The 22,892-nt window shown below is 43.5% G+C and overlaps 1 protein-coding gene across 2 annotated transcripts in view; it reads left to right on the top strand.

Annotated features, from left to right (window-relative positions):
- Positions 1-11,585, top strand: part of Dnm3 (dynamin 3) — a 465,110-nt gene extending 453,525 nt beyond the window's left edge. The window contains exon 21 of one of the 2 annotated variants that reach the window (XM_032914813.1): positions 11,012-11,585. In XM_032914813.1, coding sequence (XP_032770704.1) covers positions 11,012-11,081 — 70 coding nt within the window. In that variant the 3' untranslated portion in view covers positions 11,082-11,585. The remainder of the gene's footprint in view (positions 1-11,011) is intronic. The other variant, XM_032914814.1, reaches the window with a different exon arrangement.
- Positions 11,586-22,892: the final 11,307 nt, after the last annotated feature.

Below are 22,892 nucleotides of genomic sequence, written 5' to 3'. Positions count from 1 at the left end.
GTCTGCTTAGGCGAGGCCCTCATACAGCACCGGTGTCTCCAAGGTCGCAATGTGTGAATTCTGTGGCAGTGTATAGATAGACCCGCATCTGCCTCTCTCTCCTCACTGTGTCTGAATCTTTCCCACATATCCTACGTTACAGGAAAGTAAAAACGAAAAGGGAAATTAGAAAAGATTCACGTCATGCAAAATGCAAATACCATAAATGCAGGCAGGAGACAGCTCCTCCTACCGAAGGCTGCAGTTAGCCAAGCAGAGGGTGACAGGCCTTCAGCTAAGCAAACACCACTGCTTCCCTGTCTGTGTCAGGAACGAATAGCTCGGACATTGTTCCCTTTGGAGCTCTTTCGTGGCTAAGCTCCGTCACTGCAGGACAAGCCCCTTTGCATCTCAGGGTGCCCAGTTCTGCCCTGGGGTTCACCTGATTGATAGAGGAAGACAGCCAAGACAGGAGTCTGGCAAAAGAGGCACCGGCCAGGGAAAACGCATAGCTGATGCTGATTAATTTTCCTGTGGCCAGTCAGCAGCAAACTGTCACCAGCTGTAATCCACCAAATGTTCCTATATACAAGTTGGTGTCAGCTCCGAGAAAGGGGGGAAATACTCTACCATGTGTAAATAGACATCCAGACTTAGGGACGCACATAAGCCAGCTAGGGCTCGAGTTTCACCACCAAGCTCTTTCAATTCCCCTCGCTGGAAGGAGAGAGCGGTTTTCAAAAAACACTCAGGCATTCCTGGTTCGACGGCATATTTTTCAAAGGCCTCAGAGACTCACGGTGTGTGAATTGCACCTCTTTCATGTCTAACTTTTATCCAAGCAGCAAACTCTAAGAATAGGCAGCTGGAAGCCTCCCCCCAACCCTTTTCCTTTCCTCCAACTCACCAGCTACCATGAAAGATTAAACGTGGGACTTGGAAAAACCTTACAAGACAGACAGGACGTTTAAAACAAAGTTGTCGGGGCGGTATCTTGCTCTGTGAATGTGCCCGGGACACCTAACTGCGGAGCAGAAGAAAGGCGATCCGGAGTTAGCTGAGGGCTTGATGGCTCTGCCTGCTTGCTTAAACAGAGAATTTTTAAGTGCCCGCCCGGCGTTAAAATTCCTTAGCTTACCCATGCCAACATGTTGGAAGCATTGTCCGAGGAAACCTCTGAATCTAAACACGTATTTACACCCTTTAGTTGCCAAATGGATTCCATCTGGTTCGCTGATTCTGTTGCCAAAGGATATTACACTTCTGGTCAAGCTCGAGTTGTCGGTGCCAGAGTGGGGTTTTCTGGAAAGGCTCCGGGTCTGAGAGACAGTCCATGTTTATGGATGCCACATTACTTGAGCATTTACATGTTTAGATCACATGGCAACTCTAGCCCAAAACAGAACTCCAGCCTAGGGCAATGTCGAAAGCCATGAGGTATTCAGGAACTCTCCCTGAGCCTCGAGCTCGTTCTTTGCGTCTGACTGCTCTTTAAGTATCAGAGCCACGACAGGCAAAACCACGAACACCGAATGCGGAGTGCTCCAGTTCCTTATTTTTAAGCATTGCCCAACAAGCACTGAGAAATATCCACTCTTTGTTTTTCAGTCAAAATAATCAGTTCGCATGAACCACATGAACCCATTCCATTCACAGGCAGGGCAGGGGGGGAAGGGGAGAAGGTAGGGGGAGCAGTAATCAAAATGGCAATTAGCCAGATTCTCCCGTCTCAGCATCGGTGGTAGTGGGGCCTCTTGGTGTCCATTGCTCAGAGAGAGGAAATGGCCCACACAGGGAATGATCTAAGCACCAGAAAATGAGACAAGGTATAATTACTCTCCTCACTGCTCTTATGGGAACCCCATAAACGCGCAGGTCAACGTGTGAGTCACCCCTAGGCAGCACCCTTTCCGGATGCTTCGATGGGAAGGCTAACACAGTAACCGAGAGAGGGGAAAGTGAAGAGCCTAGATACTCTACTGCAAACCTAGCCGAAGCTTCAGGGAAGCCTGAAAACAGCGACGAGCTAACATGAAGGTGGACCTCCAGCCCCATAAACTTGGGGGGAAGAGGCAGAAGGATCACGAATTCAAGGCCAGGCTTGGCTACAAAGTGAGTTCAGGCCATCATGAGGTACAGTGTAAGACCCTGATTCATCTCCACCCCAAAAAAGGTGCACAGTGGCTTTTAGTGTAAGCGGGAAAATGGCCTTCGTCTGCAACCAAATATCCCTCCTGCCTCTGTCGTGTACTCATTCGAATTTGGTTTTAGAGATTCTGAAGCAACACCAGGGAGACGTCTCCTTCATCTGCAGACTTCAGTCTCACATTAATTCGCAGGCCCCTATCCGGATTATTCGGTTATTTTGTTTGGTTGTTTTTGAGTCAAAGTCTTGCACAGTGTACTGTGTCCCTGAACTTTCTTTATAGCCACTTCCGGCCTTGAGTTCCTAACCTCCCCAACCGTTCAGGTTACAGATGTGTACTATATTGTCCAGGGGGGAACACTTACAGGGCATCTTATAATCCTTCGGTGGCTTGCTTGACAAAGAATACTTACACAAGACAAATTCTGGACCGTGTGTATCCTTTCAGGTTCACAGTGTGATCCTGGAGATAATTTTAGGACTGAATGAATTTCTTCCTTCAGATAAACCTTCCTTTATGCCTCATGCCCCAGGTCCTACGCCGCAAGACGTGCCTACTCTCTGCCACTATGGCCGCATCCACAAGGAAAGGCTGTAAAAAGATCTAAGCCAAACATCCACTGGTTTTTTAAAAACACTCCCTATAGTGTTGGAAACTACTTTAATAACTAAAATGATAAACCCTCATGTCAGACAAGTTCTACAATATCTTAATTATTGGCTTTGAGGTGAAAAACTGAGGCGACATTAGTGGGTGTGTTCACTAGACAAACCATGGCAGGACTTTCCCCCCGACATATCCAAGCCTGACACCAAAAGAAAACCCAAGCACCACAAGCCATTAGCATGAAAACCAGCTGAAAGCTTTAGAGCCACCAATGAACAGGAGCACTGGAGGAAAACTCCCGTAACTTCACCAGGAGACTTCAACTAACCCAGCCAAACACTCTTCGGTTCAGTTCAGGCATCCGTAGGGAGTAGATGTTGATATGATTGTCCATGGACGTGCAGTGGTTAGCGTTCTGCCCTGCAGTATATTAAGCTGCCTTAATACTTCCAAAACTCTGAATGACCCTATCCACATATTACTATTTAATACTTGAAAGCCAGTATACGAATCTTTAACCTTTAAAAGGCGACTGTCTTTGAACAAGCATATTGAGGGTTCTCGAGTTTTCTTAAAAGCACAATCTTACTGCTTTTGCTCTTTTCACTCAAGACCCTTTCTCTGTGAGTCTATCGGGCACATACTGTTAATCCAGTCTTCTAGGTAAGGGGACAGGACCTGGAGGCACTCCTGCTGGTACACTTACCAATCCTATGTTCTGTTCCCCGGTCCCCTTCTGCAGAGTAGGGAATTTCAGTGAAACAGTGTCAAGAGCCACAAGGAACCTCGGCAGTGTCCACATGCTTCATGCTCGCCCTGGCCCTCAGCAGTGTCCACATGCTTCATGCTCGCCCTGGCCCTCGGCAGTGTCCACATGCTTCGTGCTCGCCCTGGCCCTCGGCAGTGTCCACATGCTTCATGCTCGCCCTGGCCCTCGGCAGTGTCCACATGCTTCATGCTCGCCCTGGCCCTTGGCAGTTTTCATTTGATATGCGGGGGGGGGGGTCATGGTAATTTGCAGATTTTACTTTTTCCCTCTGCAGAATCTATAATACTATTGGTTAAAATTAAAGCATATCTTCAAGTGTAATGAGGAGACTAGGGAAGACAGAATAGTCTCTCTTGTTCAGACGGCAAGGTTAAATTGGAAAAAACGGGCTTAGGAGCACCCCTTTTACTGCAACCCCCTTGGGGCCCCCCTCCCTCTCTCTAGTCCCACACACCGTTCTCTAGAGCAGCCTTTCGCTAGTTACTTATGGTGGACACCTGCCTTCTAGCTGTGTCTGGCAGGCCAGCAGGATGAGGTAATAATCAGAAGAGAATGTTCTAGTTCTCTGGCCTCCTCCACGTACAGCCTTACTCAAAACAGCTCTCTGCGGGTGAGAGCAGAGTGGCTTGGAGATCCCTCTGCCTAGCGTTCTGTGGAGGCCTGAAAGAACAATGGGAATATAAATGTTATCGACCTTGGCCCATCCTTGCAAACCGTTTACTTACAGAGAGCAGGGAAGCCAGAGCCTCGCATTTATAAACACTTCGCCCCTATTTTCTCCGAGCCCAGCCATCATCTTAAGCACTCTTCTCCCTGTGTGCTCTCTTTTTTCCTAAGAGCATATTTTGTGAAGGATCTCTCCAGGGCAATGGCAGTCTTTGTAAGACAGACGCCCAAAGGACATATGGTTTCCATACATTTTCCGTCTAGACTGGCTCTATTTAGTGACTCTTGGTCTGAACTGGTCTAGTTAAAGTTTGTGCAGGAGCTTGTATAAAACTTTTAGATGTGGGCATACCATCGAGGTGTAAAACAAAAACTTTGCCTTCATATTGGCAAGAGAATAGAAGGGGTCGGGGTCATTGGCTGCTTTCCTTTAGGTGAAGTTGTTCTGATCATGTTGAACGTCCACTCACCCACTGCACCTCCAAACACTGCCCAGAATACAGGGTAGCTCTCAGTCTATAAACTCCTCACTGTTTTCTTGAGTAAATTGTTCATTGTGCATGCATGCATGCGTGCGTGCGTGCGTGTGTGTATGTGTGTGTGTATGTATGTGTGTGTGTGTGTGTGTGTGTGTGTGTGTGTGTGTACACGTGCACTCGAGAGCTCGTGTGTTTGAAAGCTCTAATTCCTTCTTTACATGGCCCAGAGGACCTATGATTTCTTGCCCTTTTAGCACCAATTTTTACAAACACAGCATTTTTCTGACTTGAAGGAGAAGAGAAAACCACCCAACGAGCCACTGAGTAAGGGACGTAGCCATTTGGCATTTCGGTAGCTCCTTCAACCAACAATGAAAATTCTGTTTTAAAATGTGGTTTCTGAGCCAGTGTTCAAGGCTGCTCTAGAAACAATAAGATCCTTTCAGAAGGAAAGAATAACTTCTAGGCTTGCCCAGAAGTCAGCTTCGCTCCCTTCTCTTGCGAGAGCCCCAGCCCTGCCTGTTTAACTGCTTCACAGCTACAGGCTCATGGCAAGGAGACACTGTGGGACACTGCACGTGTCCCTCCTCCCCCGCAAGTGCTGTCGCTTGGCCTCTGAGCATGTAACTGGTCTTCCTCACGTATCTGTTCACTGGCATGGCAGCTCAAAAACAATGCCCCTCTGTTTTATTTTTTTTTTTTTCTTTTGTTTTGGTTTTTTTAAATGTTGAGCTTCAAAGGCGTATTAGAGCTCCCCCTGCTGGATGTTTTTGAGAATACTGTTGTGTAAGCCAACAGTACACTGCAATTCTTTGTCTCCAATTTTTGCCATTGAAAGGGCAAAAAAGTACTGTGTGGTGCACTTAAAACTGGCCTTTGACTCAGTAGGTGTCATTTGGCAGGAGGGAAATATTGCTACAGCCTTGTCCTTTCTAAATCTTCAGACTCTGTGCATTTATTTTGTAACGGTAAAGCAATTTTTCAAAAAGAATTTGCCTGCTCACAGCTACCCTCTCTGAACCAGTTACACAGTTACCCTCTCTGAAAGTACCCCCTTCCTCATCCTATACCAATGCCTGGAAGGCAAGAAGCTCTCTCTCTCATTCTTCCTAAAGCGGAAGTGAGTGAAGCTGCAGACTGCTGTCTTTTCCTTCCTTGCTCCTGCCCTTTCTTTTCTATGACTTCAGATGACAGGGGACTGCATACCCTGGAAGTAGAAACCTCCACTTGCGATAGCTGCTTCTGGGCACCTCCTTCAGAACCTCACTTCCTTCCTTTGGATGTGAAAGTCAGGTCCTCCCTCTCCTGGAGCCTGAGGTGGGAGGGAGGTGAGGGCCCTGAAGAAAAGGAAAGAGGAGACAGAATCAGAAGAAAGATTTTTAGTTCCCTACTATTAATGGGAGTGGGCTCTACAGTACAAAGTCCCACAGGGGGGGTCAAGAAGATTCTAAGGAATAGGAGAAAGAGGAGGATGGGAGGGGGGGGAAGAAATTTACTGTAAGGAATGCCATGCCACCTAACTTAATTCAACGGAGATATGCTGCAAATCTCTGGAAAACCAGGCCCTAGCCCTGTTTCTCAGGCTCTGTTCTTAAGTCTACTTCTCTCCGCCTTCTTCAGCCCCTTCTTTTCCTCGCCTTACCTGTTGCTAGTGATGTAGTTCAGAGGCCACTGCAGAAAATAAAATATCACATCTAGTCTTGTAAACACCACAGTTTCATACAACTAAAGGTTCTCTAGGTCGTTTCCTCATTTGATCAGGTCAAAACAAGTCACTTGATGCTTGTGACAAAGGGTGGGTGACGCTTCATTTTCTAAATAGCAGCACTTGTCCCGGCTTGCTTTCTTTGTAGGCATCCATTCCTATTCCTGGAGTGTCAGATCTTCAACTTCCCAACTTCCCGTGTTCTAGAATCACGCCCCACCCCCAACCCCTCTCTCTGTCTCATGCGCACGCGTGTGCACACACCAACTCTAGGCTAGGACTCCAGGTGTCCCTGCCACTCTCCTAGCAGACCTTATGTGAGCGTTTACCTGCTGTTGTCACGGCTCGCCTGACTCTGTCCTAACAAGAAAGCCTTCCAGAAAGTAGCAATCTTTATGTCCATATCCCTGTTAACATCATGCCCTGTAACGCACACCAGGGAAGAAAAAATGCAAAATGAGTTGACCTGCATTGCTTAATGAAAACTTACTTTGGACACTGGCCCCCAAGCAGTGTATTTTACAAACCAATATAAATATGTTTTTATTTTCAGTCTACTGAAAGAATTCGGGTCACTGCTGTTGTAAAATGCCTTTCCAACATCTTCAACTGAGACAGAGTTAGTGTGAGAGGGATATCAGCATCATAGCTGTGAGGGAAAGCTACATCCGATCTACTGAGCAAGCTACATAAATGTTAGCACAGTTCATTTTATTTCTATTTACTCCAGAGACTAAGTATTCAATTAGTACAAGTTACTGTCATCAAATAAAGATTGTGAACAGTTTTCTCCTCATGTGCTCATTTCAAGTCCAACAACCTGATTCACGCTTTCCATGTATATTAGTGTGTGTATGTATGTATATATGTATATATTACATACATATACACACATACATATATGTATATATGCATTTATATTAAAAGAGGGCTTATTCTTACGGGGGGGGGGACTGTATGTCACTTCTCATATTTAGTGAGTGATCCTATCTTTAGACCCAATTTTGTGTACGCTCATACACCTACTACAAACAGCTCTTGGACAATGAGCTTGATGATGTTCCTCAAGCCACAAAAGGCAAACTCTGTGCCACAGAGCAAGTGCCTTTATTACTGTCTACAATAAAATTATAAAGTATCTTCCATTTGAACAAAATCCTGAGCATCACAACATTTTCCTGAGTTGAGCCCAACTCCATATAAATATACAATACTTACTTTAAAAATTGCCAAAATAATCAAAATATAAGTGGATTACCTGCACCTAAAACACTGCATCCTGCAATTGCTGTCTAGCGTGAACATTCAGAAGAGGGTGTGAGCTTCTGGCCTGTCATTGCCTTGCCATTTCCTTCAGAGCCATGCTCCCAGGGTGGTTCAGATGGGGGCTCCCAGGGTGGTTCAGATGGGGGCTCCCAGGGTGCTTCAGATGGGGGCTGGGGAGAAGGCTCAGTGCTTACCGAATACCCAGCGCCCACACCTAGAAAAAGAAAAACCAAGCATGATGGGTGGTGTAAACCTATACAGTGTTGGGAAAGCGGGGACAGGAGGATCCCTGGGGCTTACTGGCCAACCAGTCTAGCTAACTCAAGGAGTGAAAGTGATCGAGGAAAACTCCAACACCAACTTCTGACCTGGCTATACACACACACACTCACACACACACACACTCACATACACACACACACACACACACACACACACACACACACACAGATGCACACACACACACACACACACACACATACACACACACACACACACTCACATACACACACACACAGTTACACACACACACACACACACACACCACCCCAAAGCTGGTGAACAATGCACTCTGTCCTGGTGGAACCTCCCCAAACTCATTATGACTGGCCTCACATCATGAACACTCAAGGCCAGATAACAGAAAGACAAACAGATGGAATTAGACTTCTATTCTTAAAAGACAATCGTGTGAGAGAAGGAAACAAATGGTCACTTCTCAACCTTATCAGTAAAGCCAGCTTCTGCCCCCCCCCCAAAAAAAATGCCACCCAGCCAGCAGGAGCAGGGGATCTTCTTACAAAAACTGTCATTGTCCAAAACCCTGTAAATGGGCCATCCCTGCAGCCACAGCTCCAAGTCTTACATCCTTCCCTTTGATTTGAAAGCAGAAACATGGCCCTTCTATCATAACCATAAACCGCCCACACACAACACAGTGTTTCAATAAATGTTTAAACGATACAAGATGCTTCATTTCAATGTAATGGATTACTTAATGAAGCCCATCGCTTAACAAAGCAACTGAGGAAAATTTGGTACAAAACAAGTAAGTTTGCCCCCAAACAAACTGTCTTGTGAGGTGAATGTCTTTGGCAATCGGAATGGTTAGGGACTGGACCAACGAAATAAATTTGAGCAGAACTCCTTAAATACCTTCTTAGTGTTGAAGTTGGCAAACATCTTAGCTTGGGTTATTAAAAAAAAAAAAATCACTCTCAACAGCTTAGAATCTGTCTTGTTTTTTTTTTTTTTCTTTCAAGCACTGTTTTTTTTACAATATGGTTTACTTTTCTTATTGTTTTAGAAATAATGTTCACCTCTTCCAAAAGAGTAAGTGGGTCAAGGCTCTTGGGGACTTTAACTGCACATACTACACATATATGGACTCCTTTCATTGGAAAGTGAACGTATCCCAAAGATGCCCTAGTCTTTCTGAGAGAACACAATGGCGTCTTATCCTTCCCTTTCTCCCTCTGTCATCCACCCACCTCATGGGCTACGCAATGGTGTTTTCAGCCCTAGGGGCATCCTTGGCAAGTTCAACAGAAGTGAAGAGGTTTAACTACTTTTATTCATTGGGGGAGGGGGAGCCAAACTTACTATGAGCCAAGAGCATGCTAAATTCTGAGGTATGGTAAACAACAAACGTATACCAGGCCTGACAGCTAGTAAAACTGTCTCCATAGTTCTCCCCTCTGCCTCTCCCACTACTACTCGCCACTCACCAGCCACCCTGACTCATGGTTGAAGAGATCAATGAGAATCCGCTCGTCCATCCAAGTATTCAGTTTCCGTTCCCTTCTCCATTCACACCACTGAACTTTCCCTCTGACACTCACTCAATCCCTTTACATTTCCAGTCCCTTTCAGGCGGCAGAGCTCTGCATTTCCCTACCATTTGCAAGCCTGGCTATGTAGTTCTTGAAATCACCGTTGCCCTTACTGTAACCACATCGTCCCATTTTTTTTTTTCAAGCTTGTTGGGGTGGATTCCCAGGCGATGAATTCTAGAATTTCATCCCACTGTCCCATATTGAAAATGTAGTGCCATAGTAAAAACCACTTCCTGCCACTCAAGCACAGCCTCTAGGCTTCTTAAAGCCACCTGGCACAGTGCATCTCACATAGTAGTGCTTAGTGAACAGTGCACAGATCTAGTCGCTGCTAAATAGTAAACTAGTATAGGACATTCAGTTGGAACCCACTGCTGTTTCTTAGCCAGCTTTCAGGCATAGGAGGCAAAAAGGACTCTGTGACTTCATGTTAGAGTGGTCAGTAGTCTTACCATTAAATCAGCAATAGCTTGTCTGCTCCAATTTTTCTCTTGGCTTTGAATTTTATCATGTAGCTTGTGATTTTTGTTTGGGTTACTTAACTGAGAAACAAACTTAGGCCTTCACAATGATATTATCAACTCTAACCACCAGGAAACAGGGTATGGCTTTGAGACACTCCATGATTGTTTTGTTCAACTTTTCCAATGGTCCTACATCGTCCCAGAAAATGGGTATCCAATCTGACCAGCTTAGTGCTTCTAGGTTAGAAAAAATGACTATGATTCTATAAAGGGTCTTTTGAAAAAAACATTCAGCTGGAAATATTGGTCAAAAATATTTCCATTTAGGTTATGTGTTGAATTAGAGAGTTCTAAAAACCCATTCCCAGGGTAGCTGTATATAGAGCACACGCAGAGGAAGCTCATTAACATATTTGTGACATACACGTATTTCAAGGAATAAATAATGTGACTTGGTAACGTTGAGCCTCCCAAGCCCAATAACACTGAATCACGTGGATGGCTCTGAACAGGAGTTCTCATTCACACAGCTTAGCAAGAAGCTCACATCCATCAAGCCTGCTCATAACCGCTGCAAAAAAACACTCTAAGCGCCTTGACTTCTGCTTTTTGATGGTCTGCATTCGAAGCAAAATGAAAAATGATTGGGGAAAGCCACCACTGAAGGCACTGAGAAGTTATTGATAACACCCTGGCAGAGACAGGGAAAGACTGAAAACCAATGTTGAGACTTAATACATCTTATTAGATCCTGGTACAGTTAACTCTCTACAACCAGTGGACTCAACCGTCACAGATCTGTGCAGTGTGTTTCGCAGTGGCCTCTAAGTTGTTCCATATCTGTGTTAGTATTGGGGGAAATCCCTTTGGTTTTCACAAAGATTTGAATAACGAAAAAAAATACACGATTTCCACTGAACACTGTGTTACCTGGATGACTCAGAAGGGAGAGTCCTAGAATCACTGCCGAGCGTGACCACTCTTACTGGCCTGAATTGCATGTGCATGCGCATGACGGCTCTATGTCAGTGTCCTGAAGAAACGATTCTGCTGCTACACCTGTTCCTTTACCTGTCTCTCTCTCTCTTTTTCTAGCCGGAGGCCACCCCCATCACCAACTCGCCCCACTATAATCCGTCCACTAGAGTCCTCACTGTTAGACTAAACGAAGTGTCCGGCATGGCAATTAAATCACTAATGATTCATGCAAAAGCAGCATTCGGTTACATTTGCAGCCAACCATGAGTAGTCGCATGTATGGACCTCCATAGGCAAGTAGCCAGTCCTACTAACGTGTTCATCGCTCATCTTCATTGCTCATGGTGGGTCAGACCTTTGGGTTTGACTCTGAAAACCTGCTCACCTGTAGAGAGGCTTAATATGTTGTATTGACCGAGGTAGTTTTATATAACAGTCCTATGCTTTGGTACCACTTACCTGTCCAACATAGAGCAGAAATTGCTTTGGAAGAGTTTTCTAGGCTGTCTACAGAGGAGCTTACGAGGCTTCCGAACAGACACAAGAGTGTGAGCTTGGAACCACGCCGACTTCTCCCACATTCTGTTTTGGGTGGCAGAAACTCTGCTGTCTGATATTAATGCCACCACTCAGTCCGCAGTTGCTTATTTAGGCTTTTTTCCCTCCTTATTTCATAAGACTGCTAAAAAAATAAATAAAAGGCAAGGTTTTTAAATCAGGAATGCTTAAATCGGGAGCCTTTCAGGAGCACGAGGCAGGCTGTAAAGGGAGAGTCTCCAGGGTTTGCTCCAGGGAGCGTCTCCTAGTGCCTGTGCCTTTTGCTTCATGCTAGAAGCACAAGCAACATCAAGGCAAAGCTCGAGGGATTTTTGGTGATCAGTTGACAGGTTGGCCTACTTTCAGAGTTCAAAGAAGCAAAAGTAAATTGCCATTTCTAACAGTGTCTGGGGAAATATAATTTATTATCTTATTATTTACCTCTTTGTGGGCTATGATGAAGGAAGGTTGACATTTCCAGTTGATGCAGGGGGGGCATGGGTAACTAATTCCATTTAGTTATTATGATTATTATTTTGGCTGGAGAAAAGCTAAGTGTATGCTAGCACATGATTTCTATGGTTTACATATAAATGACCATAGAAGAATCCGTTTCAAAGTACTTTACTGTCTCTACCCATTCCAGACTCTCTTAAATCTTGCAGCTTACCGTGGCACCATTGCGTGGAGAGTGTGGCCCCTGGTACGGGAAGGCAATTCATCAGAGATGCCATGGTTTAGGAGCACAGCTCCTGGGTTTACAGACGCCTTGCCATGGCTCACTCCCGGAAAGCAGCCACACTGAGCTGCAGAAAAAGTTTGCAATTTCTAAGATCTCTGAACTTGACGAGTGCAGCCTAGGCTACAGGTCATTAGTTCAGCCTTGAGGCTAAGTTTTGAACTACCTATGACCAGATGGTTAACACAGAGCAAACAGCTAGAGGCCAAAAGGAACTCTGTCTGCTAACTGCACTCAGACTGCAGAGTGGGCTGTCACTGAATTGCAGCATCCCGAGACAGTATTCCATAATCACAAAGGCAAATCAGGTCTTACTAACTACAGCATCTCCCAATGACAGCGGTCAACATGATTTGTATGCGACCTTCACTTTAATTTCCTGTGCAGTTTCTACCCAAAGCAAGGGGCTATAAAGTATGAGGTAAAGAGGTCTAGCCATTATTTGATGAAGTCTTTTTTTTCCTTAAGTGAAAAATGTCACTGCGTTGAACTTATTCTAATGGGTTAGATCCCACTTATATAATTGACAAAAGTTGGAGAACATGAGACATACAAAAGGGTGGTTTTCAACCATTAAGTGACACAGAATTATCAATGCTCTAGCTTCTCGAATTTTTCCCTGTTGAAAAAAAGTATTTGTGAATGGTACTCATGTAAGACATGCACATTGTCTTTGAAAGGTATCCCAGCTAAATGGGAAAACATTAGGCAAGCATTTATAATTGAACAACTCATAGGCAATGAGGCTCTCCACAAAACCCCTCCTTTTCAGCACTCCCTTTTGGCTTCTTCCTATGAGTTCTCTAAAACAGGCAGCTAATGAACTAGATACTTCAGGGCTTGGCTTCGTTCTTCCTGTGGTTTTGCATCTTGCTATATTTCAAATTTTTTCCTTCGTTGGAGGAAACTATTGCAGAAAACCACTGGTGTGTTCTCAAATCAGCGCAGGCCAATGTCAAGGAAAACTGGGGATTTGTCTCTCCAAAGTTCTTCCCACTGATCCTAGACGGGAAACGATGGCACTTGTCATCTTTAGCTTTTGCTTCTTGGTCCACAGATTCCCTGTCCCAAATGTGTCCCTTTGTCAGGACCGTGTTACATCTGGTGGAAGCCAGAATCCCCTACTCCACCACCCCCTCCCCAGAAGGTCAACCCTGGCACCTCAGAATAATTTCAGACGGCTGCGATTCACAGGGTCTGCACTCTGCTAACAGGAAGCACCAACGTGAGCGAAGCCTGAAGTTTCTGGAGGGTGCAGCGTGCACGTCAGGCCTCGTGATGGGAATGGAAGCTCCAAGGGCCTCCTGCTTCCCACTCCGTTTCTGATCTCTCAGTCAGCCCTCCTGGTTGATGACCCCAGTGTTGTCAGCACAACAGGTGTAGCTTTATCTTGTCTAGCATAATTAATAACTTTAAAAAGTGCTTTCAGGATGTGAAAAGGTAACTCTACGTGTTTGATAAGTAAAGCCAATGTTCCTGTCACATGCTAAACTTTGCATGCAGACTGGTTAGCTGGAATAACCTGCCATTAGTGGATGGACCATGAAACAGTATTTAGAACAGATGTATTTCCAAAAATCATCTACCAAGAATACCTTCTTGAATATTTGCCTTTAGTGTGTTTTATTACACAGAAGAGCAGTGGGGTCTACTTATTGGCAATTTCTCTGTTTGTGCAGATACATACTCATTCTATCCAAAGGCGTAACAAAACAGTCAGCATTCTAAATTTAGAATTAAGGAGTAGCCACATAGATTCGTTTGTGATTTCTTTAGACTGTAGCCATACTCTAAGCTATGAAATGGGACCTGACACCAGTATGTGACAAGTGTTGTTTGCTGTGCACTCATTTTCTCTGCATGTCCCTAGGAATACACTATGTATACAGTGACCATGTATTTCGTGTCCTTTTAAGTAAGTAGGTTCAAAAGCACTTACTAAAATGCCATTAAGCATGATTGTGATTTTATGTACATCATATATATATATATATGAATATAAATATCAGTGTAAACCTGTGCTCAGTATGTAAGAGTATGAATATATTTTTAACTGTGCTGATATGTATGTTGGGAAGACTTGCCATAACGTGATTACGGTAGTTCATTTCTCATGACCTCCGTGAGAAACAGAAGCTCTCCTAACTCATACTGTATATATTGAGGGGCACAAAGCTTACGATAACCCTGATGATCACCATAATTATAGCCGTGACAAGGCAATGTCTACGGTCCTTCGTATTGAAACCCACAGCACTGCTGCCTAAGAAGGCATTACTTTTGGGGTGATACTTTGATAAAAAAAAAAGTATAAGATTTGGGAGCTTTTCTCCAGGGTCTCTAGTTAGAATCGTGTTATTTGGGAATTGTTGAGCTGGCCTTTAAAAAAAAAAAAAAAAAAAGGCTAAAAGATCTCTTCAGTAAAGGTTAAAAGAATACAGAGTCAGCAAAACTGTTAAAGCATGAGGGGGACAGGATACTCAATTCCTTGCAGGTATGGTATCTACTCTGTCAGGTAAACCTTTTACATTTGGAAAACAGTACAATTACATCGATGGGACTCTCTGTAGGATGAGTGGCAAAACCTAAACAGACCTCCTAGCTGTCTTAATCCAGCGAGAGATGACTGCGTGTAAGACAGAAGCATGAGCGCTATCACTTCACCTCGCACTAACCTGTGGACTAGAGTTCCTGTGAGTGGAGCCAATTTTAGAGAAATAACGGGTAGTTCGCCAGATCCTTTAGTCTTTTCTAAAGAACTCAGCTTGTCTCCTAGATAACAATAGGTCGTCTGTCTAGCCGAAGTGTTTAAAATTACGTGGTGCTCTGTGTGTGAAACTAACAATATTTTTGAAGCATATATAGTATATGCATCGCTAGTTGTGTATATATGCATACATGTAATAATATCTGTATGTGTGGAGAGCAAGAGACAGGAACCTCAGAGAACTCCTGTTTAAGGCCTGTCAGCACTGGTACACTGGTGAGACTCCTCTTTCCACTGCTCAAGGACTACACGTGGCTCAACTCACGGTGTTCATTTCCTTATAACCTTTACCTTTAAGTCCCTTAAACTTTAACTCATAATGTTTTCGATTTATACAAAAACCACTCCCGTCTTGTACTGACCGCTGCCAATCTGTGAAAACACCTCACAAACCAGAAACCCTACCACCATAGCCCTGTGTGTCTGATTTCATATACGCACTGCTTCTGTTCCACGGGCTTGTACGTGTTCCTCCTCTCCCCCCGTTCTGAGTCAAACTTCATTTCGCTTTCGTGTGAACGACTGAGTACACAGAAGTCAAACCTTGTTTTCTCCGTTGATTCTTTACATGAGCCAGAACACTTCCCACTGTCGTTTTTACCACTTTGGGGATTTCTTAATGCTGGATTAATATGGATTCTGTGAATGGGATTTTTTGAAGCAAATTCCTAAAAGCCTGTATCATCCTTGAAGGTCATGTACCTATTGTGAAAAGAAAATGTGAAACTGTATTTCTGAACCTGAAATAAATGATTACATTTGAAGGAACCCCCAATTCCTCATCCTTGTATACATCTGAGTCTGTGCATTTCACTGACACCTGGGAGTAAAGTCCCACTGTCCCTTGGCTCAAGGTGGCCCAGCATTATTAAAGTGGGGAGTGATAGCATTCTGTGCTTCTGCCCTTACGTTGTGGGAAAGGAGACTTCTTTTTTTTTTTTTAGACAGAGTAAACCAGGTAAATCCAAGGAAGGAAGTAGGAGAAGGCATTGCCTGTAATTTAACATAATGGACTACAGGACTAGAACCTCAGACGGCAGGATGGCATGGCCTTTATTTACCAACATGGGACAGTTTGCCCCTGGAAGGAAGAATTTGTTGGAAAAACCTGAGGGGTGGGGGTAGTCTGTTTACATGTTAGGTCAACAGAAGACAAACACTGCCCACTAACCCATCCATGTTACCTGCTCATGGGCATAGAAGAGGAAATGCACCCGGCTGTGCACTAATAAGAAAAGATAAATGTCCAATACGTACAAACCACCTCTTTTCCCCTAATTGTGTTTTTAGATAATAAACACCCCCTACCAACACACATGGTTCTAGACTATGCCATCTAAATGCAGATAATAAAGCAATGAGATGGGAAGGCTATTGGTTTAATTTTCCATGCACAGTCAAGATATATAATTATGGGGGAAGAGCTGGGCAGACCGCTGTGATAATGTTGCCCCGAGACTTCCTTGTCTGAACATTTCCCCCAAGTGGAGAACCTATGCATTCAATGGAAGCTTCCGACTGGGAGCCATCAACCATGGATAAGAACTCACGCTGCTCACTTGTTTTGTTTTAATCACGTGATTCTAATGGCTGGCAATAATATTCCAAATCAATTCTAATGAAAATTACAAAAAAAAAAATTTTTAAAGGACAATGTTGTCGCTCTTTGTCAGCCTTCCCCCTGTGCTTTTAAATCCGTTCTGCCACCTTTGTAAATCTCCACTTGATTTGTTCCCTAGACCCCCGTCTTTCTGCTGCGGCCTTTTCATTGCACTTTGAGAAACTCATCCAGCACCTGGTTTCACCTACACTCTTCGACCCTTGATACTGTCACGTTTCGGGTTGTTTATTGGTGCTCCATACTGTAGTGACATCGGAATCAGGATACATGCAAGAGCTATTGGCTAAATCACTGCCTTAATTCAAGGCCTGAGATCGCAATGAGCACACACACAGACACACCAAGAAGTCATTTTACCAGTATACTTGGGAAATAAATGGCTATAATTTAACTGTCTTTTATTAAAAGAAAATAAATCAAACTATATTGTGCATCTTTAAGAGAGCAATAACATCCAGAATCTCCCCAGACTTTTTTTGATCCCAAAAGTTTCACTGATGCAATATCCCACGGAACTGAGGGCTCTAAGCTTTAGGACACATTGCTTTAGGGGGCAATAGGCAAGAGGAAAAGCCACTTGTACACGATTATTTTAGAATAAACTGTCACCAACAAAAAGCTATGTGATGAGTTCAAGTGTAAGAGCAAGACGAACTCCCAGCTCGGGACAGACATCCGGAAGCACAGCTGGCTTTACGACAATAATATCTGAGCAGAAGATCCCAGAAGGAGATCCCTTAAGATCAGGTGCACGGGAGCAGAGCCCGCACGACTCTTACCAAACCGTGGTGAGACTCACGTCTCCTACCTTAATTCCTCTTCTCCACTTAACAAAAAAAAAAAAAAGAAGAAGAAAGAAGAGATCAGGTCTCTTTAAAATTAAACCTCACCAAAGAACTGAGGATAACCATTCCTGCTGTCTATCTGTCCTTCCTCAGTTTCCCATGCTCCCAACTCAGCCCCCTGCTATGGGATGGTGCACGGCCTATAGATAGGATGGGCAGAGCAGAGCTTGTTTGCTGAGATTTTCACAGAAAAGAGAAAACACAGAAGGAAAACCTTCCAAGAGTTCCTCCCATAGCGAGGTCACCATCAGACTCAGTGCAGACAGGGCACAGAGCTGAGAGGAATGTCTGTCTGTCTAACTCGTTCTTAATAACTGAGTCCTAACAACCTTGCATATCTCTTCTTAGTGTTTAGACAGAACCGTATCTGTGAAGTTATTTTTCTGAAGATTTGAGAAGACAGAACCTGGATGTATAATCCTGACTAGATTAAGTATAGGTGTCTATGGATACCAGGCTGTTGAGCTTTAAAATTGGTTAACTTGGTACTCCAGGACTTTATAGTTGTTACATGTGTAAAGCCTACATATGCGCAACACTTGCCTTCAAGCACTCTATACGTAATAGAGAATTCTGAAAAGGGAACAGAGCAAAGACCCAAACTGTCAGGCTCCATAGTCGAACAAACCAGTCCACTGAATGCTGTGACTGTCAGTGCCGCTCTTCTGGCAACAACAGGAACGCTAGATACAGGGTACATGAACATGAGAGGGAAGGAGTTGTCTGAAGGAACGTCACCACACTATTTGAAGCACTTTCTTGCTGTCAGTGAAATGTTTTAGGACATAATGTGTCTGGATCCTGTTTCTGAGCTGGAACGCCAACCTAGCTCCCATGGGAAGGTGTTTTTGGCATGTGCTTGCAGAACGGCCCTTCAGCACTGTGGACTCGCTGTTCGTTTTAATGGCTCACCTCCCCACCATGCTGAGGTAATTAAAGTATTCTAAAGCCCCTTCAGAACTTGAAAATAGTTTCTGTTTGCTAGGCAGGTGATAAATCTCATTCAGCCTGACAGAAATGTAATTACACTTTCTTCATGAAAACACCAGGGATACCATTACCTGGATCTCACAAAGCCCAAGGCTTGCAGACCCCCCACAGTTGAAAGGTCAGGAACTAAGAACAAGTTTTTCGTCATATACATGGGGGGCTAACTTAGTTAGATTAAATTGGACTGGAGAAAATTTGGTTTAGGACTTTGGAAAAGGCAACGTTTTTTTCATTTTGTTTGGTTTTTTCTTTGTTTTGTTTTGTTTTTTTTTTTGCTCAGAAAAAGCCAAGTCCATTTGGACCCATTAACATCTCACAGAAGATTTAAAAACGAAAATAAGTTTGTGTTTTTGCTCTCTATAGAGCCAACTGTAATCTTAACAAGACTGAAGTAAAAATATGTGACTGGACATCTGGGCGGTGGCTCTGAGAGAAATCCCACAGAGAGGAGGAGTTCAGATGGCCTCTCACAGCCATGAGAGCCAGCGCACAGTGGGTCGGTTACAAAGGGAATTAAAGCACAGACGTCGGCTGGAATCCACTGGCCAGTCTGTCTTTGGCCCTCTGTCTGCCTCAAAGCTGTTCCCACAGAGTGGAGGTTACCCTATCTTCTAGATTTGGGAATCAGTTCAAATTCTAAAGGCTGATGTCAATCAGCCACACAGCTGTTCCTGAGTCCACAATTCATGGGCCAATGAGATACAAACCAGTCTAGGGATTTGGAGACTGATCCAGAGAACCAAGTCTGTTGTACCCTGGACCCACTTACCAATAAATCAGAATTTTCACTGCTCCTTGCTCTAAGCCAAAGGGGATTCCTACAAACCCTGGTGCAATCAAGAACCAGCCCCCGCCTGTTATTTTTCCTAGACTTGATTCTAGGCTGCCACACCACACAACTATTCATCTCAGACAGATCCTTAGTTATGAATCCAAGGCTGTAGATTAACCCCCTGAGGTTTTTTGTGTTGGGATGATGTTGTTCATTTGATCTTGGTACCTTTTAATTTCCTCACTTTAAGAATAAAAAAAAAAAAAACTTCACTAGACATGATAACGTGTTGACTAAGGTAATAAACTGACATTTCCTTCAAATTCCTTCATATTTTCCAGCAATTCCTTTCCCCTTAGGTAGCACTCATGTCATTCACTTAAAGACTTTGGAAAGAATTTGGGGTCAGAAAATTAGGGTTTAGAATCAACTATGCAAGTCCAAAAGTTATGTGTAATACTGACCCTAATTCACCCGAATTTGATTGCAAGGAATTATACTTCCATGGGGCATCATGGTGATATTTTTGAATGGGCACTAATGTCTCATGCTGATGGTGCCCAGAGTTGGGGAGGGTGCCTGGGGGGAGGTGTATCAGACAGGCCCTAATGGCTGCTAACTTTGCCTCCTGATGGGCTTTCACTTCTGCATGCATGCATGCCTGGTCATTTGCTTTGTTTTGGGGTTTGTTTTTGTTTTTTGTCTGTTTTGGTTTCTTTTTCTGACTTGAATTAGACTTTTGTGAGATTTTTTTTTGCATGCTATTATCTGGACTTATTTTATAATTTAAACATTGTCTTCTTCCTCTACCTCTATGTTTTTCTTTTTTGTTGTTATTTCGTTTTGTTTTTTGTTTTGACTAGGAGACCCCCTCCTGCAGTTCCAGGCCGACCCTCCTAACCCCATCACCCAGTCATCTCCTTTTGTTTAACAGCATATCTACCCATGGTATTAAAAAAAAAAAAAAAAACCTTCTGTTTTGCACCATATGTCACGTGTACATAAAAACTTTTATTTTTGATCTACGTCTTTAATTAAAAAAATAAAGTTTATTCTATATTTTAAAAATTACATGTGTTCCATTTCTTTTCCTATTGAATAAAGTCTCAAGTTAAAAACAATAACACTTACTAGAGCCAGGTAAGGCGAAATTCATTTATCTAGCTTTTTTTTCCGCTGATGAATATTTTAAGACAGGGTTTCAGGCAGTCAAGGCTGGCCTTGAACTCCTGATTCTGTATCCACCCTCGAAGAGCTGAAGTTATCGTGTAACACCATACACAGCCCCTGAAATGTAGAGTTTACTATATTAGGAGCTGAAAGGGAAAAATTTACATTACACTGTGATTTCAGATACTCGTTGACAGAGAACGATACTGTACTGAATTAAATAAAACATTAATGAAATTTCTTTCAACGGAATACAAAGAAAGAGAGAAAGAAAGAAAAGAATTAACATTTAGAATCTAGAAAGGACACAGAAGTCTGAATCCTTTCAACCTGCCTCCAGAAATCTCATCAAAGTTATTACTGCACCAAAATATTATTTTCCTAAAACTAATATAGGATATTCTAAAAAAAAAATTGAATATTACAGAAGAAACTGTAGGTCTGAAACGCATAAACTCACATATTCTGTTTGGCAAATTTCGGGGTTAAAAAGAAAAATCATACTGCTTAAAATACATGCGCGACACAGAACGGAAATGTTGGCACCTCGGGCAATTTCTTCAAGATGTCGGTAAAACGCCAAAGAGAGTGGATAAGTAGAAGCTTGAGGGAAGAGGAAACTTTTTAATGCATCAGTCCTTAAAATAATAACAGTATTAAAATTTTAGGCCATAGGACCTTCTTTTTTACTATTGCCCCCCTCACCCGCAGGGAATTAATACGAGCAGAGCGCTTACTTTTAAAGTGACAGAGTGCATTCTGCCAGTCGTGTGGCAGCTTTGCCAATGGCTCCTTATTTAATCTGTGATTTTCTGTTTTAGAGATGTACTTGGACCGAGTTTGGGTTGAGAAGTAGCTGTCTCTTCTCGGATGAGGGCCCTTGTGAAAACACCCCATTTCACTCTTTAAAACAGAACACTACACATCAAGAGAGCAAACTAGTCTCCAGGACTCCATGTTCCCTTTACTTCACTAGGGTCCCATTTACATTTGACCTGGGGGAGGCCTGGCACAGGAAGGCATGGAGACAATCTGGGCAGGGCCTCCTTATTCTAAAAAAGAAGACCCTGTATCATTAAAACCATCTTCTCTGGATCACGAAAGCCACTTAAATAAGTTTTAAGAATTAAATTCTCCACTCAAAAATGTAAGCCAGCTTCTCGTGTTTCAAGTCGCATACCCTGGGTTACCTCCCTTCTGCTGCATCCAAGATTGGTTAATGAACAGGGTTACTGGCGAAGAAGATGAAGACTGCAAACCAAGGCATTCAGGTGGCTTTCCTGTAACCCAGGGCGACTGAACTGGTGTGAAATACAGACTGTGCTCCCTTTGCCTTTCCCTTACCCTCAGTCATCATTTGACATGTATGTATGTGTAGATTCTCCCATGTGTGCATCTGTATATGAACTCACATAGGCCAGAGGACATCCTAATATCCCACTCTATCCTTCCCTACCCTATTCCTTCACTCAGGGTTTCTCACTGAACTTGGAGCTAGGCTGGTGGTCAACAAGGCCCAAGGATCCTCCTGTCTCTGCCCTACACAGCCCTGGGGTTCCATGCAAACCTGGCTTTTTTACATGGGTGCTCAGATAGGACCTTATGTTCTCATGTTCCTGCAGCAAATGATGTTAGACATTGAACCATCTTTCCAGCCCCTTGAATTTTACAATATTCTTTACTAGATAGATCCTTACACCAGCAGGGTTTTATAGCCCTTGGCCAAGCAAAGTGTTGCCAGTGCAAGCAAGAGTTTGCTCCCGGCTGACTTTTTTTCAAGTCCTTGGTATTTTTTTCACTTTGTCTAAAATTTAAATGCACACCTACTTTTACCTGGTACTTAACATAATCTGGACATGTACAATTTGAGTTGACCTGGTGAACAAGAAGAAAGTGAAATTCCAACTATATCAAACTGAAATGGCCTTAGTCTCCCGAAGTGTGTTCTCTCATTTTATAGACAAGAAAACCAGAGGGAGTCTGGTGGGAGGAGAAGAGACTGGAATAGAAGTAAATGCTCCGATGATACACTGGCCTGTGGTTACTGCACATGGTTTTTATTTCTTTCATAATATACACTTCCTCAACCATCGCTAACTTTCTGTCCTCACCTCTACCTTCACCCTCCGCGTGTGACAGAAGAGAAAAGGTAGTACCACAGTCTTCAAGATGGACTGTAACTCAGGATGGTCAAGAGGAGTCAGTGCTTCTTTTAAAAGCCACCATATTCCCTGCATAGCCATCTCTATGTATCAGATGTCTCTGGGATTCATAATAGTATCTTAGTCAGCAGGAGCACCAGAGAAGTACCAGAACCAGAAGCAGCTTGCAAAATAACCAAATAAGCAGTTATCACATATTGTTATGATAAGAAAAAAAGCTTGGTCATCTTCCTGGGGGAAAGCATTAAGGACTCACGTGCTGATGCAGCTAGCTGAGATCTTGACAGCATTAATCCATTTCCTCCAACCATGACCTAATTGTGATGTCTGACAAAGAGACAATGGAATGCGTCCCGGCCAATCAAAACCCAAAGCTCTCCTTCCTAGTAGAATAC

The sequence above is a fragment of the Rattus rattus genome, chromosome 10 (assembly GCF_011064425.1).
Source record: "Rattus rattus isolate New Zealand chromosome 10, Rrattus_CSIRO_v1, whole genome shotgun sequence".
NCBI lineage: Eukaryota > Metazoa > Chordata > Mammalia > Rodentia > Muridae > Rattus > Rattus rattus.
Note: the sequence above shows the minus strand (reverse complement) of the source record. Positions and strands in the feature narration are given on the sequence as shown.